The sequence below is a fragment of the Macaca mulatta genome, chromosome 19 (assembly GCF_049350105.2).
Source record: "Macaca mulatta isolate MMU2019108-1 chromosome 19, T2T-MMU8v2.0, whole genome shotgun sequence".
In the NCBI taxonomy this organism is placed as follows: Eukaryota; Metazoa; Chordata; class Mammalia; order Primates; family Cercopithecidae; genus Macaca; species Macaca mulatta.
The window spans coordinates 15,616,199-15,642,792 of record NC_133424.1 but is presented as its reverse complement, the minus strand read 5'-3'; the positions used below and the strand labels follow the sequence as shown (position 1 = coordinate 15,642,792).

The window sequence follows — 26,594 nt, the reverse complement described above, 5'->3', positions numbered from 1 at the left end:
AGCCGGGCGAGGTGGTGGGCGCCTGTAGTCCCAGCTACTCGGGAGGCTGAGGCAGGAGAATGGCGTAAACCCCGGAGCTTGCAGTGAGCTGAGATCCGGCCACTGCACTCCAGCCTGGGCGACAGAGCAAGACTCCGTCCCCCCCCAAAAAAAAAAAATTGCATAAATTTAAGAGGTACAAGGCCAGTTTTGTTACATGGATATGTTGCCAAGTGGTGAAGTCTGGGCTTTTAGCATAATTGTCACCCAAATAATGTACATTGTACTCATAAAGTTATTTACTTATTTATTTATTTATTATTATACTTTAAGTTCTAGGGTACATGTGCACAATGTGCAGGTTTGTTACATATGTATACATGTGCCATGTTGCTGCGCTATACTCTTTAACTCATCATTTACATTAAGTATATCTCCTAATGCTATCCCTCCCAAAGTAATTTCTTATCCTCCACCTCCTCGTACTCTCTTACCCTTCTGCCTCTCCAGTGTCTATAATTCTACACTCTATGTCCTTGTCTACACATTATTGGGCTCCCACTTATCAATGAGAACATGTTGATATGGTTTGGCTGTGTCCTCACTCAAATCTCATCTTGAATTGTAGTTCCCATAATCCCCACGTGTCATGGGAGAGACCCGGTGGGGGAAATTGAATCATGGGGTCAGTTACTCTCATGCTGTTTTCGTGATAGTGAATAAGTCTCACGATATCTGATGGCTTTATAAAGGGCAGTTCCCCTGCACACGCTCCCTTGCCTGCCACCGTGTAAGATGTGCCTTTGCTCCCTTCTTCGCCTTCCACCATGATTGTGAGGCCTCTCGAGCCATGTGGAACTGTGAGTCCATCAAACCTCTTTTCTTTATAAATTACCCAGTCTTGGGTATGTCTTTATTAGCAGCATGAGAACAGACTAATACACATGTGCTATTTGACTTTCTGAGTTGTTTCACTTAAGACAATGCCCTCCAGTTCCATCCATGTTGCTGCAAAAGACCTGATTTCACTCTTTTTTTTTAATGGCTGAATCATAGTCCATTCTGTATATATACCATATTTTCATTACCCAATCATCTGCTGATGTCTTTTAACAGAAAGAATTTAACATAGGAATTAATTAAATAGGTAGTGAAGGACCAGAAAAGCAAGAAGGCAAGACTAGTTAACAAGGACCTGGTTAACACTAGTGTTAACCCAGAAATAATTCCTGTGGAATCAGTTGACAAGCCGAGGCTTGGGAAACACTGGGAAGAGTTGAGGTTATCAGACTCTAGAATCTTAGAGAAGGAAGAAGTCAGTGCCGTGGGCGTATCTGTGCATATATGTGAGACGGGGCTGCTGGCCAGCTGATGCATGTATATTTCAGGGGGTACAATGATGCCAGTTTTGTGTGTGGGGCAAAAATGTTGGAAACTTGAATGATGTGATGCTACCGGCAACTCAAAGAGGAAGAATCCTCTTTTTTTGCCCTCTTCCCATTTCCTCTCTCTCTCTTGTGCCTTGTACTATCAGAAGCTAACAGCAAGCCAACTGGGTGTATGGAGACCACCTTGAGGTCATGGGTGTGGACTGTGGGTGAGCATACATAGCAATAGGGTAATTGACTTACTGAACTGGCCAGGGTGAAGGTGACCTCATTCTTATAATTGATCATCTGCAAGAGCAACTTCACAAACAGCCGAAATATTTTATTCCCAAATAACCTGACCAATCAGAATGAAGGTGAACCAGTTCATGTTCCAAATTCTCAAAGCTAGAACTCCCTTCCCTTTTCTTGTGTCTCATGCTGAACTGGGGGCTGAACTTTGGAACCTTTGGAAATTGCTTATCCATCCTTATTAGTGAATAAAATTTAAACATGATTAAATAGAAACTGCTCATAGATAGAGAAAGTGGATTTGTTTTTATCTCATGGATTCTGTACATTTCATAAGAAGCTGGTAGAAACCTCAGTGTCATTCACTCCAATGTGCTGTTTTAACCTGGCTTGCCTCATGTATCAGTCAGCACAGATTGTTATGCTGCAGTAACAAATGATCCCCAAAGCTCACTGGCTTATAATAATTGATGTTTAGTCTTGGATCCATCAAGTGGAAGAGCCATATTTTGAATAAATGATCACATCGCCAAAGACATAATTTTAAAGTGTGATTTGTGGTTTGGAGAAAAAATGTACAAAGAACTCTAAACTTGGGTCTTGTCTGAAGTGATGGACAAGGAGACTTCCCTTCAGAAATGTATTTGAGCTACAGTATAAAGGATAACAAGGTGGTTTGGAGGAGTGATCTAAGTAGAGGTAACTGAGATAGGAAATAGCCTATTTTGGGAAAGAAAGAAATCCAAAGTGACTTCAGAAAGACTGAAGGAGTAGAGATAAGAAGATGTAGGGATCTAGAAGTTAAGACTTTTTTCCTTTTCCAAAGGGCTGTGGGAGGTCACAGAAAGATTTTAAGAAGATGCACAGCAGGTCATATTTGCATTTTCAAAGATTTATTTCACATTTATCATTTATTATTGTTATTATTTTAGAGATAGTTCTGTTGCTCAGGCTGCAGTGCACAATCATAGCTCACTGCAGTCTCAACTTCCTGGGCTCAAGTGATCCTCCCACCTCAACCTCCCAAGTAGCCCAAGTAGCTGGAACTTACAGGCACGCACCATCATACCCGGCTCAGATCTGCATTTTAAAACGACTGTTTCTGCTGCTATGGGAGAGTGTCTTGCAGAACAGATAAACAAAGCCGCACTTGTCTTGGAGCTGATGTGGCAAAAACTACAGGATCCCCACTTTTATGGGACTCTCCGTGGTCTGAGGAGAGACCCTGACAATCTGCTTATGTGGCTGTACAAATTCTGCATTGCTGTTTGTCCTTTTCTTAAAGAGGGACTTTTCTGCCCAATTGTACAGGTCCTACAAAGCCTGGATCAGTTCCTGATGCTGAATATGAAACTTCCAGGTGAAACCTACACATCCTTGCTTAATAATTGGGGAAAATCTTTAGTCGGAGGTCTTGAAGAACAAAGCCATTGACATGGTTTGGGTCTGTCTCTGCTCAATCTCATGTCAGATTGTAATCCCCAGTGTTAGAGGTGGGATCTGGAGGGAGGGGGATTGGGTCACGTGGGCAGATATCTCCTTTGGTGCGGTTCTTGTGCTGTCGAGTGTGTTATCGTGAGATCTGGTTCTTTAAAAGTGTGTAGCTCCTCCCCACCTCCTTTCTTCCTGCCCCAGCCACGTAAGGCGTGTCTGCTTTCCCTTCGCCTTCCGCCATGATGGTAAGTTTCCCGAGATCTCCCCAGCCATGCTTCCTGTACAGCCTGTGGAACCCTGAGCCAGTTAAACCTTTTTTCTTTTTGAGACTGAGTCTCGCTCTGTCGCCCAGGCTAGAGTGCAGTGGTGCGATCTCAGCTTGCTGCAACCTCTCCCTCCCAGGTTTAAGCGATTCTCCCATCTCAGCCTCCCGAGTAGCTGGGATTACAGGCATGTGCCACCACGCCCGGCTAATTTTTTTGTATTTGTAGTAGAGACAGGGTTTCACCGTGTTGGCCAGGCTGGTTTTGACTCCTGACCTCAAGTGATCCGCCCACCTTGGCCTCGCAAAGTGTTAGGATTACCGGAGTGAGCCACCGCGCCTGGCCTAAACCTTTTTTCTTTAAACATTACCCAGACTCAAGTATTTATAGCAGTGCGAGAACAGACTAATGCAACGGTGGATTTCAATGCTGGCTTATTCCACCTACCATAGCATATTTCAGGTTCATCTATGTGGTGGCAAATGGCAGAATCTCCTTTGTTTATTTATTTTAAAGCTGAATAACATTCCATTGTGTGTGTGCGCGCGCGCGCACACACACACACACACACACACATTCTCTTTCTGTCTCTCACACGCACACATGCACAGTGTTTTCCTTATTCATTCATCCATAGATGGACACTTCGATTTTTTCACATTTTGGCTATTGTGAGTAATGCTTCAATGACCATGGGAGTGCAGATATCTTTACTAGATCCTAATTTCATTTCCTTTGGATATATATTCAAAACGTCTAATTGCTGGGTCATATGGTGGTCTGTTTTTTTTTTTTTTTTTTTTTTTTTTAAGACAGGATCTTGTTCTGTCACCCAGTCTGGTGCGCAGAGGTGCAATCTTGGTTCACTGCGGTCTCGACTTCCTTGGCTCAAGCGATCCTCCCGCCTCAGCCTCCCAAGTAGCTAGGACTACAGGCACATGCCACCGCACCTAGTTAATCTAAAAAATTTTTTTAGTAGAGACAAAGCCTCACTATGTTGCCCAGGCTGGTTTAAAACTCCTGGGCTCAAGTGGTTGTCCTGCCTTGGCTTTCCAAAGTGCTGAGATTACAGGTGTGAGTCACCATGCCTGGACAGTACTGTTTTTTAATTGATATAGTTGTACAGATTTTTGGGGTAATGATCAAATTAGGGTAATTATATATCCATCACCTTAAACATTTATCTTTTCCTTGTGTTGGGAACACTGTTATTCTTCTCCTCTTGCTATTTTGAAATACACAAATAATTACTGTTAATGATAGTTTTCCCACTGTGCTCTCGAATGCAAGAACTTATTCATCCTACCTAACTGTGCTTTTGTACCCAGTAGCCCATTTATCTTCATGTCTTCTCCCTGCTTCCCTTCCCTGCCTCTGGTAATTACCATTCCAGTCTGTCTTCACCAGATCTACTTTTTTAGCTTCCACATAGTGAGCGAGATCATGTGATGTTTGTCTTTCTGTGGCTGGCTTATTTTACTTAATATAATGTCATCTGAGCTCATCCATGTTGCTGCAAATGACACAATTTTGTTCTTTATTATGGCTGAATAGTATTCTATTGTGCATATATACCATAGTTTCTTTATCCATTCATCTGTTGATGGACACTTAGGTTGATTCTGTATCTTGGCTATTGTGAATAGTGCTGCAATAAACATGGCAGTGTCGATGTCTCTTTGATATATTGATTTCCTTTATTTTGCATATATACCTAGGAGTGGGATTACTTGATTATCTGGTAGTTCTGTTTTTAATTTCTTTTTTCTTTCTTTTCTTTTCTTCCTTTTTTTTTTTTTTTTTTTTGAGACAGAGTCTCGCTCTGTCTCCCAGGCTGGAGTGCGGTGGAACGATCTCAGCTGACTGCAACCTCCATCTCCCAGGTTCAAGCAATTTTCCTGCCTCAGCCTCCCAAGTAGGTGGGATTACAAGCACCCACCACCACACCTGGCTAATTTTTGTATTTTTAGTAGAGACGGGGTTTCACCATGTTGGCCAGGCTGGTCTTGAACTCCCGCCCTCAAGTGATCTGCCCGCCTCAGACTCCCTAAGTGTGGGATTACAGGCATGAGCCACCGTGCCCGACCTGTTTTTAATTTCTTTAGGAATCTCCATACTGTTTTCCATAATGGCTGCACCATTCTATTTTCCACCAACAAAGGTTTCCTTTTCTTCACACCCTCACCAGCGCTTATCTCCTATCTTTTTGATAATAGCCATCCCAACAGGTGTGAGGTGATATCTCATTGACATCAAAATGAGTATTGATAACAAAACTAAAATTTTTGGAAAGATATTAGGGTAGGGGTTGTCAAACCTTCCCTGTAAGGGGCCAAATAGTAAATAATTTCAGCTTTGTGGGCTATATGTTGTCTGTTCTAACTACTCAACTCTACCATTGTAGGGTGAAGGCAGCCGTAGCCAGTATGTAAGTGAATAAACATTCCTGTGTGCCAGCAAAGCTTTGTTGATAAAAACAAACTGCAGGCTGGATCAGGTGAGTGAGACATAGTTTTCTGACCCTCATATTCGGAGACTCCCAGAATCATTGGGTGTTTGGATCGCAGGTTGGCACATAAGTGAGTGTATAGAACTCAGTGCATGCATCTCCCCAAATCTCTTGGCCCTTCAAACCCACCTCTACGTTGGCCACTTGGTTTGCCATTTCCGTGGATAAAGCCCCAGTTACTGCCATGGCTAGATCCCTGGGTGTACCACATAAGATGACCATAGACAATTTACTCCCTAAGGTGGAGGTTCAGATGGATCAGGAATGATGTACTCATGCCAATAGACAGGTGTCAGCTACCTGAGTGCTCAGAGGAAAAAGACTTTGAGGTTACACTTGATTTCATTAGGAAAAATAGACGTGATTGATTAGTCATGTCTGCCATGGGCACCAGGCTAGAGAGAAGTGGCACACTTGCTAAATGTCTTTGATGCTGTAACTCGTCCACCTCCAATGTCCCTTATAGTTCTGAAAAGCGACATTTCTGTGTCCGCATACTTCCTTGGAAACATTCTGGAGATGGAACAATTATGTAAAAGATAGTCATTCAGCATGAAAATGTGACCGGTAACTTTACAAATTCCCAACACATCTGTTTTTATGAAAGAGACAGGAACTTGGTGTGGGTCACATCTGTAATCTCAGCACTTTGGGAGGCCAAGGCAACAGAATTGCTTGAGACCAGAAGCGTGAGACCAGCCTCAGCAACATAGTGAGACCCCATCTCTACAAAAAAATAAGAAAATTAGCCAGATGTGGTGGTGCGCACCTATAGTCCCAGCTAGATGAGAGGCTGAGGTGGGAAGATTGCTTGAGCCCAGGAGGTAGAGGGTGCAGTGCGCTATGATGGCACCACTGTACTCCAGCCTGGGTGGCAGAGCAAGATCTCGTCTCTCAAAGAAAAAAAAGGAAAGTAGACACAGGATGAAGCTCCTGATTCTCCATTCGTGTTAGACACACCTGGGAGGAAGCTGGCCGCTGGGAAAAAAGAAAGTAAATCCATAACCCCTTTCCGTATCAGCCTCACGGTTTCAGCACAGAACAAAGATTTCAACACTTTCTTTCAAAGTTTGACAACTGTTTATTGAACACTCATTATGCAGATCAAGGGCTTGTTCCTTGCCCTCCAGAAGTGGTCATTTCCAGCATATAATCCTGGGTGAGAGGGCAGGACCAATCAGAAAAAAGAGAGGAAATGGCTTTCTGGAAAAAGTAGGGGTGGGAGGTAGTGGAAGAGGGGTAAAGAGAGAGAGAGGGCCCTCCAGTTTGTGGGAAATGGTGATAGCAAAGGCTTAGAGGCAAGGGTGAGTAAGAGGACATTAGCCTTGTTGAAAGAGTGACGTCATGGTGGAAGAGATGGGAGATGAGTTTAGCTAAGTGCTGGTAGATGGCAAAATTGGAAGGGTGTGAGAGATCCTGATGTGTGGTTTGACTTTGGTCTTTATTTGATTGATTTATTTATTTTGGAGACCGGATCTCACTCTCTCACCCAGAGCTGGGATGCAGCGGCATGATCATAGCTCCTTGCAGCCTCAAACTCCTGGACTCAAGTGATCCTCTCACCTCAGCCTCCTGAGTAGCTGGGCCTACAGGCATGTGGCACCATACCCAGCTAATTATTATTATTACTTTTGGTAGAGATGGGGTCTTGCTGTATTGCCCAGGCTGGTCTCTTAAATCCTGGCCTCAAGTGATCCTCCCACTTTAGACTCTCAAAGTTGGGATTACAGGTGTGAGACACTGAGTCCAGTACCCTGGTCTTTAAATCATAGGGTATGTTGTGTCTTCTTGAGTGTTCCAGGGAGATGACTGTTATAGATGGTATGAAGGACACATGAAAAGTGAGATGGAAAAGCAGAGAGGCAAGGGAGGAAGTTGGTTGCAAAGATGCAGATACGAGAAGATGAGGACTTGAGCCTGCACAGTAACACGTCAGGGAAGAGAAGACCAGCATGAAAGTTGTTTGAAAATCAAGCTGGACTGGTCATGGTGTCTGGTGGCATATGAAGGATGCAGAAAGAGAGGGGTCATAGATTAACTGCAGAAATCGAACCTGGGATCTGAGGTTGAGGATACCAGGGAACGCTTGGAGGAGTAACCAGGAAGAAAGGGTTCATCCTTAGCCCTGAGTTTTCAGTGATGCTGGATGTACCCATAGTTTATTTGAGCAGGAAAGGTCAAAGCTGGAGATGGGGAGATACAGGCTGTAGAGTTGGAGGACAGTGAAGCCGATCTGACTTCCAGCCTGGTGCTGCAAGGTTACCTGGAGGTAACCTTGGCTGGTGGTTATTGAGAATTCCTAGAAATTTCCAGAAAGCTCCTACCTTGGAGGTAGGGAAAATTTTTATTAGGCATCTTCACTAATTAGAAAAGTTTTCAGATGGATCAAGACTTAGCAGGTTGTGGAAAGGAGGCTGGGCTGGAAGTCAAACCTTGTCCTTGCCTCTGTCTTACTGTATTGCATTTGACAAATTATTTAGCCTCTCTGGTTAGGAGAGGTTAAATATAATGCTGTCTGCAAAATAGCAAGCTGACAACAGGGAATTTGCCATAGCTCCAACACGCTCTCATTCAGAGTAGTTGAATGCAAGAATAGTTGAATGGGTGGATTTCATTGGAGAGAGGGCAGAATCCAGGGTTTCAGGGGGAGGGGTGTTAGGAGGAAGAGATCCAGAAAGGCGGAGACAACTTCGTTATCTAGAGAGGCCATGAGCTAGGAAGAGAGTGGAGTTAGGACACCAACTTGCTAGCCAAGGAGGAATGGTTTTGGAGAGAAAGAATGGTTCTTGCCTTACTAATTCTCCAGGGTAAAGGAGGGAACTGGAAGTTGGGAATGCACTGGCCTCAGGAGGAGGTTTTATCTCCAAGTGAGATGCAGGAGCCAGCAGAGGTTGGACTGGGGTAGGAGGGATTGAGTGGGCATTGGTTTGTCCGTGGAAAATCTTCAGCGCTATCCAGTTTCTGCTTTGGGAGGAAGAAAGAAGACCACAGGAACAGAAAGTGGGAAAAGTGAATGCACTCTTAGGTCTCTTAGGTTGCATTAATAAAGATAGAAAGTCCAGCCTGAGGGAGGTGATGTTAATGTTACCACTATGCCTTGTGCTAAGTTCTGGCTGGCTTGCTCTAAGAAGGACAGGGGGACCTGCATGAGGGGTGTGATGAAAAAGAAACTGGGTGCCATTTAGCCTTAGGAAGAGAAGATCTTAGGGAGTGGTAAGAGCTGCCTCTAAATTTCGGTGAGACAGAAAGAGTGCTAGAATGAAAGCTCCTCCCTGTCTTTCTACTTCTACTGCAGATACAGCCGTTTCCGGAGGGTGCTTTGGATTTCAGGGTTCGTTTTCTTTGCTTGTCCTTCCTGAACCATCTCTGCTTCTGCCATCCGCCGGGTCACCTGCAGCAACAGGTATGGTGAGCTTGGAGGAGTCAGTGTCATGGACTTATGGGGGGAGGGTTAGGGAACGGGGCAGGTGGGTATTCTTCATAAGAGACCTTTATGGTCTGCTCCTATACCATAGTTTGTATGGAATCCCTGGCTGGGCTTTTTTTTTTTTTTTCTTCTAATTTGCAATAAAAACATACAAACATTAGAAGAGAACAGTTTTCCCAAACATTGTTTATATCCAAGGGGGGTTTGTTTATAGAAATTTATCTCACATACTGTGGGTTTTAAGAGTCCCTGCATTTGGGAAAGTTGTTGGAAAGTGGGCATCTTAGTTTCTGTATTGAGATCTGGGTTGGATTTGGGGCTGAGGGAAATGGAGAGGGGTTAGGAGGAGGCTCAGCCTCCTCTGCCTGCACCCTACTTGGCCTGGGTGGTGGTCCCAGCTACCTTGTTTCAACGCACCTCTGTCAGGAGCTCCAAGATATGTCCTTTGCCCTTCGTGAACACATCCACCAGGGTCTGGATAAAGCACGAGCCTTTCTGATCATGTCGGTAGGCGATGTATCCTGGGAATTCCAGAGAGGTGAGTTCGGGGGAGCTTCAGAGGGTAGGTAGAGGAGATCCTGGAAGGGGGTGGGTCCTGGAGGAGAGGTTCAGGGGTCGGGAGTGGCAGGTGACGGGGAATAGCAGAGGGAGCCCGGGGCCAGCTGGGCGCTCATACCCTCCACCGTGGAGTAGACGTGCAGGGCATCTGTGTACGTTGGGATGGTTTGGGGGCTGTCTTTGGTGACCATCACAATCTCATCTCCACCTACTGTTTCACCAGGATCCTTTTGTTCTGAAACAAGAAGAGGAGGAGGCAAAGTCAGAGAGAAAGGTAAGGAAAGGGGCCGGGCAGGGTGGCTCACACCTGTACTCCCAGCATTTTGGGAGGCTGAGGCAGGAGGATCACTTGAACCTGGGAGTTTGAGGCTGCAGTGAGCCATGATTGCACCACTACACTCTAGCCTGGGTGACAGAGTGACATGTCGCCTCTTAAAAAGGAAGGTAAGGGCCGGGTACGGTGGCTCACGCCTGTAATCCCAGCACTTTGGGAGGCTCCTGAGGTCAAGAGTTTGAGACCAGCCTGACTAACATGGCGAAATCCCATCTCTACTAAAAATACAAAATTTAGCCGGGCATGGTGGCATGTGCCTGTAATCCCAGCTACTTGGGAGGCTGAGGCAGAAGAATTGCTTGACCCCAGGAGGTGGAGGTTGCAGTGAGCCAAGATCGTGCCATTGCACTCCAGCCTGGGCAACAGAGCAAGACTCTTGTCAAAAAAAAAAAAAAAAAAAAAAAAAAAGATGGTCTGGTGGTATGCCATGTGCAGTGGGGCTTTTTAATTTAATTTAACTTTTTAGAGACAGGGGCTTGCTTTGTTGTCCAGATTGGAGTGCAATAGTGTAATCATAGCTCACTGCAGCCTCTAACTCCTGGGCTCAAGTGATCCTCCTACCTCAGCCTCCTGAGTAGCTAGGATCACAGACCCATGCCACCATGCCCTTGGCTAATTTTAAAAATTTTTTGTAGAGCTGGATTCTTGCTACATTGCCCAGAAGCCAGTCTTGATCTTCTGGCCTCAAAAAATCTTGCCGTCTGGGCCTCCCAAAGTACTGGAATTACAGGCATGAGCCATGGTGCCTGGCTTCAGCTGGGGCTTTGGATCTGGGACTGGCTTGGATAAAAACACAGACTTGGTTGGGCATGGTGGGAGGCTGAGGCAGGAGGATTGCTTGAGCTCAGGAGTTTGAGACCAGCCTGGGCAACATAATGAGACCCTGTCTACAAAAATTAGCCTGACATAATGGCAGGAGCCTGTAGTCCCAGCTATTCAGGAGGCTGAGGCAGGAGGATGGCTGGAGCCTGGGAGATGGAGATTGCAGTGAGTTGAGATTGCACCACTGCACTCCAGCCTGGGTGCTGTCTTAGAAAACAAAACAGAAACAACAAACCAGAGACTCTGTGCTCTTGGATCTGTCCCCACCTCCTCGACAGGCCTGTATGATGTACACCTTGGGCTTGGCTCGCAGGGCCTGGCAGTTCTTGTTGTTCAGGGCCTCGAAGAGATTGTCCAGCTTGACCATCTCCCCATCTTCTCCCTTGAGGAAGCCTTCCCTCCCGTGAGCCATGAGAACCACGAAGGCACAACTGATGGGATCTTCCCGGGAATCGATGGCCTGCTGGAATTTTTCCAGCTCTTCCTGGAATTGCTGGAGTGAGAGGAAGAACCAGACTCAGCTGGGTCCTCATAGCCCACACATCCGACCTAGTACCTCTCCCCCAACCAGGCCTGGAGTAGGCACCCCAATACCTGGGCAGTGGGGTCTCTTTTCATGGTGCTTTCGAATCTCAGCTGCCGAAACATGTATTCCAGAGCATCCAGGTCTTCTTCGAAACCTTCCCGGGCTTTGGTGACACACAGTGTTAGGGCCAGGCGGGCACCTGACATATCATATTTCTCCTGGGCCAAGAGATGACAAAAATCAGCATGGGGAGGTTCGAGGAGAAGCAGATGTAGTCAAAAGACGCATGCAGGCTGGGTGTGGTGGCTTATGCCTGTGATCCCAGCACTTTGGGAGGCTGAGGCGGGAGGATTGCTTGAGCCCAGGAGTTCAAGACCAGCCTGGGCAACATAGTGAGACTCTGTCTCTACAAAAAAATGAAAAAATTAGCTGGGTGTGCTGCTGTGCGCCTGTGGTCCCAGCTGTCTTGGAGGCTGAAGTGGGATGATTGCTGGAGCCTGGAAGGTTGAGGCTGCAGTGAGCCATGATCTTGCCACTGCATTCTAGCCTGGGCAACAAGTGAGACCCTGTCTCAAAAACGAACAAACAAAACAAGAGAGGCTTGGACTTAGGGTTGCCAGGTATAATACAAAATGCTCAGGTGCATTTAAATTTCAAATAAAAACCAAGTACCTTTTTAGTATAAGTATGTCCCAAATATTGCATGGGATATACTTATACTACACAATTATTTGTTGTTGATGTGAAATTCAAATTGAATTGGGTATCCTTTATTTTTAGTTCCCAAATACAGCAACCCAACCTGGGGTCCAGCTCTGTTCTAGCTTGATATGAACTTGGGGGAAGTCAACTGCCCCCATCTGAGCCTCAGTTTCCAAATACAGACGATGAGTGTGTGTGTGATTTTGAAGATCCCTCCCAGTTGTCATATTTTGTGGCTTTGCAAGTCTCCTCATCCTCCCCAAGAGTGTTCTGAGCATTCCTCTATTACTTCCTCACTTGCAGAGGTCTCAGAGTTTCGGAAGCCAATACTGAGATCCCATCTGAGGAAGAAGAATATTGGGGGTCACCATTTCTTTTCAGAACAGAAGCAGGGTACTGAGGACCACAGTGATAAGAACTTCATCTTTTAAAACATCAACATAAGCACTTTGGGAGGCCAAGGTGGGCGGATCATGAGGTCAGGAGATCAAGACCATCCTGGCTAACACTGTGAAACCCCGTCTCTACTAAAAACACAAAAAGTTAGCTGGGCATGGTGGTGGGCGCCTGTAGTCCCAGCTACTTGGGAGGCTGAGGCAGGAGAATGGTGTGAACCCGGGAGGCAGAGCTTACAATGAGCCAAGATGTGCCACTGCACTCCAGCCTGGGGGACACAGCGAGACTCCGTCACAAAAAAAAAAAAAAAAAAAAAAAAAAAAATCAACATAAAATTGTATATTGCAGGACTTCTCAGAACCTTTAATGTGTTGAGAAGAACTTGATCTTTGGCAACAGATGTAGCTGTGTTTGACTGCCCCCAGCCTCCAACCCAACTTGGGTTCCATCTCTGAGTCCTTTTTTGCTGTTTGATTAACTACAAAGTACCTCCTACCTCTGAGTTCAGGTCAGAATTTTTCCACTCCCTCCACTCTTTCCAAAACATTAAGATCCTCACCTTCCTTCTCCTCGTATGATCACCCTCCCCTCAACCTGCATCCAGCCTACCTCCTCCGAAGACCGCAGATTGCTCATTTCTCCTTTGGTTGTGAGCCCCAGCTCTCAGCACCCTTGTCTGATCCTGGAGGTCAAGACAAGATAGGTTAAAGGTTTCTAAAGGGAGGTCGAAGGGCTCAGGGGACAAACTCTTATGCATCTGGATTTTTGAGACCAAATAGCACTCCAGTGTTGGAGATATCGTCTATGGACAGATCTGGGCAATAGATGATAATCCATGAAGTAGTAATATATCGCCCCTAGAACGACAATTTCATGGTGTCTTTCATTTCTGGATATCTTCTTCAGGACTGCTGGGCCTACCCCACAATCCCACCCCCCGAACCCACCAGAAAACTTCCTATGTCTCCCTTGGGTCATTCACCAGCTTGTGATGGACCGAACTTCCCCCTGAAATCACTGGAATGAGGAGCAGGGCAAGTGGCCCGTGTGTTTCCCTCTTCTACCCAGGAGATGACGGGCTGGGGAAGCCATCTCAAGGAGATGCCTTGGAGGAGCATTTAAAAGGAGAATGTCATCAAAGTGGGGAATGCAACTTTGATATTATCTCACTGGGTCTCCAATATGAAGGAGTCAGTCCACCTCCCTCGCTCTTCCTTGAGTCTGAATGTCTGTCCCCATTCTCTATTCTCATCTCCGAGTCCTGTTCTGTTCTCTGGCTGCACAGACAGACTTTTGTCATACTCTTGGCATTTCCCCATCTCTTTGCCTTTTCCTACACTTTCTCCTCAGTAGGGAATGCTTTTTTTGTCTTTTTTTGTCTTTTCTTTCTTTCTTTCTTTTTTTTTTTTTTTTTGAGACAGAGTCTCTGTCACCCAGGCTGGAGTGTAGTGGCATGATCTCGGCTCACTGCAATCTCTGCCTCCAGGGTTCAAGCAATTCTCCTACCTCAGCCTCCTGAGTAGCTGGGACTACAGGCACGCACCACCACGCCTGGCTAATTTTTTTTTTTTTTTTTTTTTTTTTTTTGAGACAGAGTCTTGCTCTGCCGCCCAGGCTGGAGTGCAGTGGTGCCATCTCAGCTCACTGCAAGCTCCACCTCCCAGGTTCACGCCATTCTCCTGCCTCAGCCTCCCGAGTCACTGGGACTACAGGCGCCTGTCACCACGCCCGGCTATTTTTTTTTTTTTGTATTTTTAGTAGAGACGGGGTTTCACCATGTTATGCCTGGCTAATTTTTTGTGTTTTTAGTAGAGATGGGGTTTCACTGTGTTAGCCAGCATGATCTTGATATCCTGACCTCGTGATCTGCCCACTTCAGCCTCCCAAAGTGCTGGGATTACAGGCGTGAGCCACCGCACCCGGCCGGGAATGCTTTTTTTTTTTTTCCTATCAAGATCCTTCTTTGACAATTTGGGTGGCATAATATCTGCTATGCCTTCCCCCATCACCCATCCACTCATCTATCTTTTTATCCATCTGTCTATCCAGTCACCCATCAATTCATTCATCTATCCATCTACCATCTGTCCATTAATTCATCCTCTATCCATCCATTCACCCACTCACCCAGCCATCTATTCAACCATCTGTCCATCTACTTACCTATTAATCAGTCATCCCATCCACCCATCCTTCCATCCGCACATCTATCTAGTCATCCATCAATCCAATGTTACATCCATCAATTTATTCATCAACCCATCCACCAGTTTATCTTTCCACTTACCTATCTATCCACTCATCCATCCATCCATCCACCCACTCACACATCTATTCATCCATCTGTCCATCTACCCGTCTATTAATCAGTTATCCCATCTACCCATTCATTCTTCCATCAACCCATATATCTACCCATCCATCTATCCATCTATCTGTCCATCCACTTACCCATCCAACCACCCACTCATTCATCCATCCATCCATCCATCCATCCATCCATCCATACATACATACATAATCTCTCTCTGTCTTCAGTCCCTCCATCTATTCTATCTTCCACCCATCCCATCCATTCACTTATCCATCCACCCATCCACTCATTCATTCATCCATCCATCCATTTATCCATTATCTCTCTTTCTTCCATCCCTCCATCTATTCTATCTTCCACCCATCCCTCCATCTAGCCCTCCCTTTATCCATTCCTTCATCCATAATCTCTTATCTTCCATCTATCCATCCACCTGTTTACTTACCCATCCACCCACCCACCCACTCATCCATCCATCCATCCATCCATCCATCCACCCACCCAACCACCCACCCACCCACCTACCCAGCAAATATTTTCTGGGTATCTATTATGTGTTATGCACTTAGAATCCATTAAGTAAGACAGACATGCTCCCCGACCTTCTGTCCTTCTAGTCTGTGACAGAAATGAGTATTAAATATCTCTGTCACACACACAGAGCAAGTGCTGTGACGAAAGAGGAACCAAAGATTGTGAGGGAGGAAGTGGAAGAAGCATAGCCCTGGAGCCAGACAAATCAGAACCAAATCCCGCCTCAGTCCCTTCCCAGCTGTGTGCCCTTCGGCATCTCACTCTCCTCTCTGAGACTCGATTTTCCCATCCGCAAAGGACCTGGGGAGAGCTCCAGGTGCGTAACAGCAGTGGCAACCCAGGTAAATTTTATGATCCCTCTTGACCTCCTGGAACTTTCCTCTTCCTTCTCTGTACTCTCCCAGCTCTGCTTGTTCCTACTTGAATTACAGCAGTGTTTTTGGTTCTTACTCTCATGGCTGAACTGGCAGCTCAGCTTTCAGGACTGAAAGCCCGACTTCATTGATCTGTCTCCATCACGGCTAAACAGTGCGGCAGGGAGCACAGAGGTGGTATTGGAGAGAATTTGCTGAGTAAACAAAGAAGAAAGAGATGAACAGATGAAAGAAAGAGTGGATGGATGGAAATTTCTTCCGTTCTGCCAAAACTGGCCAGAGTGTTAATTCATGAAGGGAGAGGGAGCGTATGTGTGTATGTGTATGTATGTGTGTGTGTGAGGGAGAGAGAGAGAGAGCGAGAGAGATTGAGAGAGAGAGAGAGAGAGCGAGAGAGAGAGGCTAATGTCCACCAAATCACTTACCAACTCTAGAGGCAGCTGTTCCTCAAGGCCAAGTTCAAGCTCGCTACTCTGCTAGTTGCCAGTACAGAGCTGGGCACCGAGGAGGAGTCAGGCCCACGTGCTAATCTTGGAGAAGGGGCTGACAGTGTGGAATCTCCTGGGGTTTCTCCTGAGAGGCCTGGTCTATGAATTGGGTGGCACAATCATCTGGCCCTTTATTGCCAGTGAGTTTTCTATCACCCAAGAAACCTCAGGACACACCCTTGGCACAGCTGTGGTGTGGAAATGGAGCCACCGCCAATGGGATGAGTGATCACAAGGCTGAGTGGACTCCCTCTGGCAAAGGTGGCCTAGGCAGAGCGTCTAAATTATCCAGAGGTCTGTGCCAGCCCAACCGCAACCTCTCCCAACCCCCATCTCATAGCCAGCTCATCTGGTTATTATCGTCATCACTGTGCCTAGTTTATTCATTTCACCTTCCACTGTGTAGATAACACCGTCTTCACTTACTTATTATCTCATGGAGTCTTCAAGAGTCTGGAGAGATCAGTATTGTTGTTCCTATTTTGCACATGGGGAAACTGAGGCTCATAGAGGTGAAATGACTGCTCAAAGATCAGTAATTGGCACAGTTGGCATTCAAACCTATAAGGGGTGAGGTGTGGTGGCTCACGTCTGTAGTCCCAGCTCTTTGGGAGGCCAAGGCAGGAGGATCACTTGAGGTGAGGGATTTGAGACCAGCTGGGGCGTAGTGAGACCCTATCACTAAAAAAATAAAAAAATTAAAAGACGGCATGCACCTATAGTCCTAGCTACTCAGGAGGCTGAGGTAGGAGGCTAGCTTGATCCTAGGAGTTTGAGGCTGCAGCGAGCTAAGATTGTGCCTCTGCACTCCAGCCTCAGTGACAGAGCGAGACTCTATCTTAAATATAAAAACAAACAAGCCCTAAAAGGTTCTTGCCCAGTTGCCTTAACTGATGCATCACGTTATTCCTCTTTTCCCCCTCCTCTATTGTTTTTCAGTCATTTTATTTAATTTTATTTTACTTATGTTAACAGTGAAACCAAAGGCGAACCTGATTAAGCCCTCCAAACTTAATCTACCTTGCTTTTAATTGCTTGCGTGCTTTTAATTGCTTACTTTTAATTGCTTACTTGTAGTTGATCCTAAAAGCACAAGTCACGTAGTCAAATAATGCATAACTAAACTCCCACTAGCTTCCTTACAGATAACATCTCTGACCGTGGGTCACTATAGTAATGGGTGCTTAAAAAGTTATTTTTCGGGAACTAGGTAGGAGGTAGCTCTTGTTTAGTTTAAGCCAGTGGAGATCACTGACCCTTCATCTGGACCTGTGTGAGTAGCAGACATCAGAGGGCTGTAAACTCCACCCTCAGATCATGCTAAATGCTATTTTCTGCACAAATGTCCTATCTAAAGCCATGTAGCTCAACCATGCTTGCTCAGAAATCCTGATTACCTCGCCTTCCCTACCTGCCAGTCACGTTTCTCCGTACTTTAGACCACCCTGTTTTCTATTCCGTAAGTACCTTCAAACCCTATTTTTGGGGAGGAGAATTTGAGACCTGTTTTCCCACCTCCTCGCTTAATTGCCTCATGATGAACTCTTTCTCTTCTGCACAATCCGTCATTACAGTGATTGGCTTGCTGCACAGAGGCAGAACAAACTTAGTTCGATAGCAACAGCTTAAATGAGATATAATTTACATATTTACATATTATAATTTACATATTAAGATATAATTTACATATCATACAACTCACCCACCTAAAGTGTCCAATCCAGTGGGGTTTTAGTATATTCACAGTGATGCAGCCATTGCCACAGTTCATTTTGGAACATTTTGTTTTTTCTTTTTTTGGAGACAAGATCTTGATCTGTCACCCAGGCTGGAGTGCAGTGGAGCAATCACAGCTCACTGCAGCTTAAAACTCCTGGCCTCATGCGATCCTCCTGCCTCAGCCTCCTGGGCAGCTGGGACTACAGGTGTGCGCCACCATGCCTGGTTAGTTTTTTCCTTAAGATTTTTTGTAGAGACAAAGTCTTGCTATGTTGCCCAGGCTGGTCTCGAACTTCTGGCCTCAAGGGATCCTCCCCACTTGGCCTCCCAAAGTGTGGGATTATAGGCGTGAGCCACCACACCTGGCTCATTTTAGAACATGTTTATCACCCAGTACCCTTTAGCTATCACTCCCAATCTCTCCATACATCCTAGCCTTAGGCAACCACTAGCTGACTTTCTGTCTCTGTAGGTTTCCCTGTTCTGGATATTTCACAGAAATAGAATCATACGCTATGTGATTTTTGTGTCCGGCTTCTTTCATTCAGCATGATATTTTCAAGAACAGTATTGGGGGGATGTTGGTTTGTTGTCTCATGTTTCATTTTGTTTTGGTTTTTAGAGAGCCAAGTGTTAGATATCTTTCAGCAAACCATTGCAGACACTCCCATTCCAAGTCCTTCCCTTAAGATCCAACCTTCTTTATTTATTTATTTTTTTTATTTTGATACTGAGTCTCGCTCTGTCGCCCAAGCTGGAGTGCGGTGGCTGGATCTCAGCTCACTGCAAGGTCCGCCTCCCGGGTTTATGCCATTCTCCTGCCTCATCCTCCAGAGTAGCTGGGACTACAGGCACCCGCCACCTCGCCTGGCTAATTTTTTGTATTTTTAGTAGAGACGGGGTTTCACCTAGTTAGCCAGGATCTCGATCTCCTGACCTCGTGATCCACCCGCCTTGGCCTCCCAAAGTGCTGGGATTACAGGCTTGAGCCACCACGCCCGGCCAAGATCCAACCTTCTTAGCTGACCAGACCCTATAAAGCAATGAGATTTCAAGGAGGAAGAAGATAGCATCCACATTGTAGCACATATTAGTACTCCATTCCTTTTTCTGGCTGAATAATAGTCCATTGTACAGATATACCTCATTTCGTTTATTCATCTGTGGAGGGACATCTGTGTTGTTTTAGGCTTTTGGCTCTTTGAAGGATGCTGTTATACCTATTTACGCACAAGTTTTGTGTGGATTTTTTTTCTTTTTTGAGACAGTGTCTCACTAAGTTGCCCACGCTGGAGTGCAATGACATGATCTCCACTCACTGCAACCTTTGCTTCCCAGACTCAGGCAATTCTCCAGCCTCAGCCTCCCCAGTAGCTGGGACTACAGGCGTGCACCACCATGCCTGGCTAATTTTTTGTGTGTTTTTTGTAGAAACGGGATTTTGCCATGTTGCCCAGGCTGGTCTTAAACTCCTGAGCTCAAAACGATCCACCTGCCTGGGCCTCCCAAAGTGCTGGGATTACAGGCATGAGCCACCATGCTTAGCCTGATGCGGGTTTTAATTCCATTCCTAGTAGTGCAATTTTCAAGCAATACAGTTTTTTAGTTTTTTTTTTTTTTTAAGCAAAACTGGCCCATTCTCATCCCTCCAATTCTTCCCTTTGCTTCCAGGTAACCCAGGCACAAGCCTGAGCAATTTCCTTTCAGTTCCTATTTCTGCATTGACTTAGACATATTCGCAGTGTTAGTTACATAGGTGGGTTCATTCTACAAAATTGTCCTGTTACTTGCCTGGTTCACCGAATTATAGGTCTGGGTCATCTTTCCATGTTAGCACATATGGAACAAACTCAATTTTTTGTGTTCTTTAAACAACTATTGAGAATAACCTATGTGAAGAAAAGTGCATGACTCTTTTTTTTTTTTTTTTGAAATGGAGTCTCACTCTGTCACCCAGGCTAGAGTGCAGTGGCACGATCTTGGTTCACTGCAACCTCCACCTCCCTGTTTCAAGCGATTCTCCTGCTTCAGCCTCCTGAGTAGCTGGGATTACAGGCACGCACCACCGCACCTGGCTAATTTTTGTATTTTTAGTAGAGACGGGGTTTCACCATGTTGGTCAGGCTGGTCTCAAACTCCTGACCTCGTGATCCGTCCCCCTCGGCCTTCCAAAGTGCTGGGATTACAGGCATGAGCCACCGCGCCCATCCTAGTGCACAACTCTTAAATGTGCAGCTTGATAATTTGTTTCAAAGTGAACATACCCATGTGACTGACAATTCAATGGAGTCATTCAATCAATTCTGCAATGGCTTAAAAGGTACACACTTTTCACTAAAAGAGAAACAAAACCCAGGGAAACACCAAATCAAACTGGACATAACATCCTACTCTTACCCCATGACAAAATTTTAGCTAAAGCATGCTTTTGCTGTCTTCTTCCTCCTTGAAATCTCATTGTTTCACAGGGTCTGGTCAGTTAAGAAGGTTGGATTTTAGGAGAATCAATCGGGACTCGAAGTGTTTGCAATGATGTGTTGGAAGATGCCTGACACTTGACTCTGTAAAAACAAGACAAAATGAAGCCAAAAAACCACAACAAACCAACATCCCCCAACACTACGCAACCATAAAAAGAATGGAATCCTGTCATTTGTGGTAACATGGATGGAACTGGAGGACATTATGTTAGGTGAAATAAGCTATCAACAGAAAGTTAAACAGCACATGTTCTCATTCATATGTGGAAGCCAAAAAAGTAAGAGTTGATTTTGTAAAAGCAAAAAGTGGAACAGAGGATGTTAAAGGCTGGGAAAGGTAGGGGGAAGAGAGGATAGGGAGAAATTTGTTAAAGGATATAAAATCACAGCTAGTGCTATTCACAACAGGAAAAACATGGAATCAACCTAGGTGCCCATCAACAGTGGATTGGATAAAGAAACGTGTTACGTGTATACACCATGGAATACTATGCAGCCATAGAAAATAAAATCATGGCCAGGTGCATGGCTCACGCCTGTAATCCCAGAAATTTGGGAGACCAAGGTGGGTGGATCTCCTGAGGTCAGGAGTTTGACAACAGCCTGGCCAACATGGTGAAACCCCAGCTCTACTGAAAATACAACAATTAGCCAGGCGTGGCGGTGCATGCCTGTAATTCCATCTACTGGGGAGACTGAGGCAGGAGAATTGCTTGAACCCGGGAGGTGGAGGTTACAGTGAGGTGAGACTGGCTCAGCCTGGGTGACAGAGCAACACTCTGCCTCAAAAAAAAAAAAAAAAAAAGAAAAGGAAAGAAAACAACAAAATCATGTCTTTTGCAGCAACATGGATGCAGCTGGAGGCCATTATCCTAAGCAAATTAATGCAGGAACAGAAAAGCAAACACCACATGTTTTCTCTTATAAGTGAGAGTGAAACATTGACTACTCGTGTACATAAAGATGCAAACAATAGACACTGGTGACTACTAGAGGGAGGGGGCAGGAAAGGGGGTGAGGGTTGAAAAACTACCTACTGTGTCCTGTGCTCGCTACTTGAGTGGTGGGATCATTCATACAGCAAACCTCAGCATCATGTAGTACAGCTACTGATATGGTCTGGTTCTGTGTCCCTACTCAAATCTCATCTTGAATTGTAATCCGAATTGTAATCCCCAGGTATTGGGGGAGGGACCTCGTGGGAGATGATTGGATCATGGGGGCAGTTGTCCCATGCTGTTCTCGTTACAGTGAGTGAGTTGTTATGAAATCTGATGTTTCTTTTTTTTGAGATGGAGTCTCACTGTGTCTCCCAGGCTGGAGTGCAGTGGCACAATCTCGGCTCACTGCAAGCTCCGCCTCCCAGGTTCACACCATTCTCCTGCTTCAGCCTCCCGAGTAGTTGGGACCACAGGCTCCCGCCACCACACCCGGCTAATTGTTTGAATTTTTTAGTAGAGATGGGGTTTCACCGTGTTAGCCAGGATGGTCTTGATCTCCTGACCTCGTGATCAGCCCACCTCGGCCTCCCAAAGTGCTGGGATTACAGACGTGAGTCACTGTGCCTGGCCGAAATCTGATGGTTTGATAAGGGGCTTTTTCCACTTTGCTCTGCACTTCTCTCTCCTGCTACCATGTAAAACGTGCTTCTTCCCCACCTGCCATGATTGTAAGTTTCCTGAGGCCTCCCCAGCCATGCAGAACTGTGAGTCAATTAAACCTCTTTCCTTTGTAAGTTACCCAATCTTGGGTATTTCTTTATAGAGTGTAAAAATGAACTAATAAACTCATTTAACAAATATGCACATGTACCACCGAATTTAAAATAAAAATTGAAAAAAAAAGATAAAGGTAACTTCAAAATGGTAGAAACATTTTATGGCATTTTTACTTGCCTTTGTCCCCCGCCCTACCTCCCTGCCAAAAAATACAGCTAGGTAGAAAGAATAAGTTCTAGTGTCCTATAGCACTGTAGGGTAACTACAGTAAACAATAATATATTACACAGTTTCAAACAGCTAGAAGGAGGATATTGCATGCTCCCAACACAAAGAAATGATAAGTGTTTGAGATGATGGACATGTCAATTACCCTGATCTGATTACTGTATGTCATATGCCTCAAAACATCACTATGTACTCCATAAATGTGTACAATTATTATGTGTCAAAACAAAGAGGATGGCAGGGCGTGGTGGCACACATCTGTAATCCCAGCACTTTGGGAGGCCAAGGCGGGCGGATCATTGGAGGTCAGGAGACCGACACCAGCCTGACCAACATGGTGAAACCCCATCTCTACTAAAAATACAAAAATGTGCCAGGTGTGGGGGTGGGCATCTGTAATCCCAGCTACTCGGGAGGCTGAGGCAGGAGAATTGCTTGAACCTGGGAGGCAGAGGTTGCAGTGAGCCGAGATTGCACCACTGCACTCCAGCCTGGACGACGAAAGCAAAATTCCGTTCAAAAAAAAAAAAAAAAAAAAGCAAAACAAAAAAACCTCCCAAACAATAAAAAGCAAAAAATGTCCTCGTTTGTAATGTTTGCCAATTTCCATGGTGTATATACTCTTGCTGTAGCTGATTTCAAGTTACAAACATGGCATCACTGAACGCAGAGTTGGGAAGAACTAGCCTTGGATTAGCCCAGGATTGAAAGGGCATTTCTGAGGCAGCCCCCGCCCCTATGTGGAGGCAGGTGGGTTTAGACTGCCCAGTTCTTGGGTTGAAGGCTGTGCTTGAGTGTTTCGTTTGGAACCAGGCTCACAGTGAGAGCCCAAGAAGGAAGAACTGGGTGGGTGAGTGTACTAGGATGTCCAGTTGTCTCCTGAAACGGAGGTTGGCAGAGATGGTTCCTTATGAATTTCTCCTCAGTCCAGTGATGATGAAATGTCAGGAAATCCTGGCTCCTCTGATGAGACACATATTTACACAGTATCAGTATGTGAGAGAATGCGTCACCATGGGCTGGAGTACCTGTGAGTTAACTAAGTAATTAAATTTATTAATTATATTCATCAGAGTTATCTGGTCCAAGAAGGGCAACCTGGTGTAAGGACTCCGTGGAGGAATGCATGCCTCCATGCATACATTGACTCCCAAAGTGGTTACAGGGTTACGAGTTGGCTTCACGGAGGAGGTATATGTCGCCTGAGACTTGAGGAATGAGTAGGTGCTTTTCTGGTGGGCATATGGGAGAGGTGGCCAATGCAGAGGGGTCCCAACATGGGGAAATAGCAGAGGTGAATGAGTGAGCTTGGTGGGTGCAAGACACCATGTCTGCCTCAGTGTGGCCAAAGAATAAAGTGTAAGAGACAGTGGTGGTGAGAGTTAGTCCAAGTGGTGAGAGGTGAGTTCAGGTGATGGGAGATGAGTGTAGGTGGTGAGAAGTGAGTCCAGGTGGTGAGAGGTGAGTCCAGGTGAAAGGTGAGTCCAGATGGTGAGCTATGAGTCCAGGTGGTGAGAGATGAGTCCAGATGGTGAGAGATGAGTCTAGGTGGTGAGAGATGAGTCTAGGTGGTGAGAGAAGAGTTTAGGTGGTGAGAGGTGAGTCCAGGTGGTGAGAGATGAGTCCAGATGGTGAGAGATGAGTCTAGGTGGTGAGAGATGAGTCTAGGTGGTGAGCTATGAGTCCAGGTGGTGAGAGGTGAGTCCAGGTGGTGAGAGATGAGTCTAGGTGGTGAGCTATGAGTCCAGGTGGTGAGAGGTGAGTCCAGGTGGTGAGAGATGAGTTTAGGTGGTGAGAGGTGAGTCCAGGTGGTGAGAGATGAGTTTAGGTGGTGAGAGGTGAGTCCAGGTGGTGAGAGATGAGTTTAGGTGGTGAGAGGTGAGTCCAGGTGGTGAGAGATGAGTTTAGGTGGTGAGAGATGAGTCCAGGTGGTGAGAGATGAGTCTAGGTGGTGAGAGGTGAGTCCAGGTGGTGAGAGATGAGTTTAGGTGGTGAGAGGTGAGTCCAGGTGGTGAGAGATGAGTTTAGGTGGTGAGAGGTGAGTCCAGGTGGTGAGAGATGAGTCTAGGTGGTGAGAGATGAGTCCAGGTGGTGAGAGATGAGTCCAGGTGGTGAGAGATGAGTTTAGGTGGTGAGAGGTGAGTCCAGGTGGTGAGAGGTGAGTCCAGGTGGTGAGAGGTGAGTCCAGGTGGTGAGAGAAGAGTTTAGGTGGTGAGAGATGAGTCCAGGTGGTGAGAGGTGAGTCCAGTTGGTGAGAGGTGAGTCCGGGTGGATGAGTCCAGGTAGTGAGAGATGAATCCAGGTGGTGAGAGATGAGTCCAGTGGAGAGGTGAGTCCAGTTGGTGAGAGGTGAATCTAGTTGGTGAGATGTGAGTCCAGGTGGTGAGAGGTGAGTCCAGGTGGTGAGAGATGAGTTTAGGTGGTAAGAGGTGAGTCCAGGTGGTGAGAGGTGAGTCCAGATGGTGAGGTGAGTCCAGGTGGTGAGAGATGAGTTCAGATGGTGAGAGGTGAGTCCAGGTGGTGAGAGATGAGTCTAGGTGGTGAGAGATGAGTCCAGGTGGTGAGAGATGAGTTTAGGTGGTGAGAGATGAGTTCAGATGGTGAGAGGTGAGTCCAGGTGGTGAGAGATGAGTCTAGGTGGTGAGATATGAGTTCAGATGGTGAGAGGTGAGTCCAGGTGGTGAGAGATGAGTTTAGGTGGTGAGAGGTGAGTCCAGGTGGTGAGAGATGAGTCCAGGTGGTGAGAGATGAGTCCAGGTGGTGAGAGATGAGTTTAGGTGGTGAGAGATGAGTCCAGGTGGTGAGAGGTGAGTCCAGGTGGTGAGAGATGAGTTCAGATGGTGAGAGGTGAGTCCAGGTGGTGAGAGATGAGTTTAGGTGGTGAGAGATGAGTCCAGGTGGTGAGAGATGAGTCCAGGTGGTGAGAGGTGAGTCCAGGTGGTGAGAGATGAGTTTAGGTGGTGAGAGGTGAGTCCAGGTGGTGAGAGATGAGTCCAGGTGGTGAGAGGTGAGTCCAGGTGGTGAGAGATGAGTTTAGGTGGTGAGAGGTGAGTCTAGGTGGTGAGAGATGAGTCCAGGTGGTGAGAGATGAGTTTAGGTGGTGAGAGGTGAGTCTAGGTGGTGAGAGATGAGTCCAGGTGGTGAGAGATGAGTTTAGGTGGTGAGAGGTGAGTCCAGGTGGTGAGAGGTGAGTCCAGGTGGTGAGAAGTGAGTCCAGGTGGTGAGAGAAGAGTTTAGGTGGTGAGAGATGAGTCCAGGTGGTGAGAGGTGAGTCCAGTTGGTGAGAGGTGAGTCCGGGTGGATGAGTCCAGGTAGTGAGAGATGAATCCAGGTGGTGAGAGATGAGTCCAGTGGAGAGGTGAGTCCAGTTGGTGAGAGATGAGTCTAGGTGGTGAGAGATGAGTCCAGGTGGTGAGAGATGAGTTCAGATGGTGAGAGGTGAGTCCAGGTGGTGAGAGATGAGTCTAGGTGGTGAGAGATGAGTCCAGGTGGTGAGAGATGAGTTCAGATGGTGAGAGGTGAGTCCAGGTGGTGAGAGATGAGTCTAGGTGGTGAGAGATGAGTTCAGATGGTGAGAGGTGAGTCCAGGTGGTGAGAGATGAGTTTAGGTGGTGAGAGGTGAGTCCAGGTGGTGAGAGATGAGTCCAGGTGGTGAGAGGTGAGTCCAGGTGGTGAGAGATGAGTTTAGGTGGTGAGAGATGAGTCCAGGTGGTGAGAGGTGAGTCCAGGTGGTGAGAGATGAGTTCAGATGGTGAGAGGTGAGTCCAGGTGGTGAGAGATGAGTTTAGGTGGTGAGAGATGAGTCCAGGTGGTGAGAGATGAGTCCAGGTGGTGAGAGGTGAGTCCAGGTGGTGAGAGATGAGTTTAGGTGGTGAGAGGTGAGTCCAGGTGGTGAGAGATGAGTCCAGGTGGTGAGAGGTGAGTCCAGGTGGTGAGAGATGAGTTTAGGTGGTGAGAGGTGAGTCCAGGTGGTGAGAGATGAGTCCAGGTGGTGAGAGATGAGTTTAGGTGGTGAGAGGTGAGTCCAGGTGGTGAGAGGTGAGTCCAGGTGGTGAGAAGTGAGTCCAGGTGGTGAGAGAAGAGTTTAGGTGGTGAGAGATGAGTCCAGGTGGTGAGAGGTGAGTCCAGTTGGTGAGAGGTGAGTCCGGGTGGATGAGTCCAGGTAGTGAG

General features: G+C 46.3%; 2 protein-coding genes across 2 annotated transcripts in view; one reads left to right on the top strand and one right to left on the bottom strand.

Annotated features, from left to right (window-relative positions):
* Positions 1 to 3,261: 3,261 nt before the first annotated feature.
* The window catches only part of LOC106994652 (uncharacterized), a 68,901-nt gene continuing 45,568 nt past the window's right edge, over positions 3,262 to 26,594 (top strand). The window contains exons 1-7 of the mRNA XM_077978067.1: positions 3,262 to 3,277; positions 5,109 to 5,178; positions 5,700 to 5,792; positions 9,100 to 9,207; positions 9,658 to 9,769; positions 10,013 to 10,063; positions 15,545 to 15,758. Of these exons, the coding sequence (XP_077834193.1) occupies positions 9,746 to 9,769; positions 10,013 to 10,063; positions 15,545 to 15,758 (289 nt within the window). The 5' untranslated portion in view covers positions 3,262 to 3,277; positions 5,109 to 5,178; positions 5,700 to 5,792; positions 9,100 to 9,207; positions 9,658 to 9,745. The remainder of the gene's footprint in view (positions 3,278 to 5,108; positions 5,179 to 5,699; positions 5,793 to 9,099; positions 9,208 to 9,657; positions 9,770 to 10,012; positions 10,064 to 15,544; positions 15,759 to 26,594) is intronic.
* CASP14 (caspase 14) lies at positions 7,258 to 17,279 on the bottom strand. The gene is made up of 7 exons (XM_001111598.5): positions 16,217 to 17,279; positions 13,179 to 13,251; positions 11,540 to 11,689; positions 11,213 to 11,438; positions 9,908 to 10,024; positions 9,649 to 9,752; positions 7,258 to 9,195 (listed from the first exon to the last, which is right to left on the bottom strand). Exons 2-7 carry the CDS (start codon positions 13,203 to 13,205, stop codon positions 9,091 to 9,093), a joined length of 729 nt encoding a protein of 242 aa, XP_001111598.3. The 5' UTR covers positions 13,206 to 13,251; positions 16,217 to 17,279; the 3' UTR covers positions 7,258 to 9,090.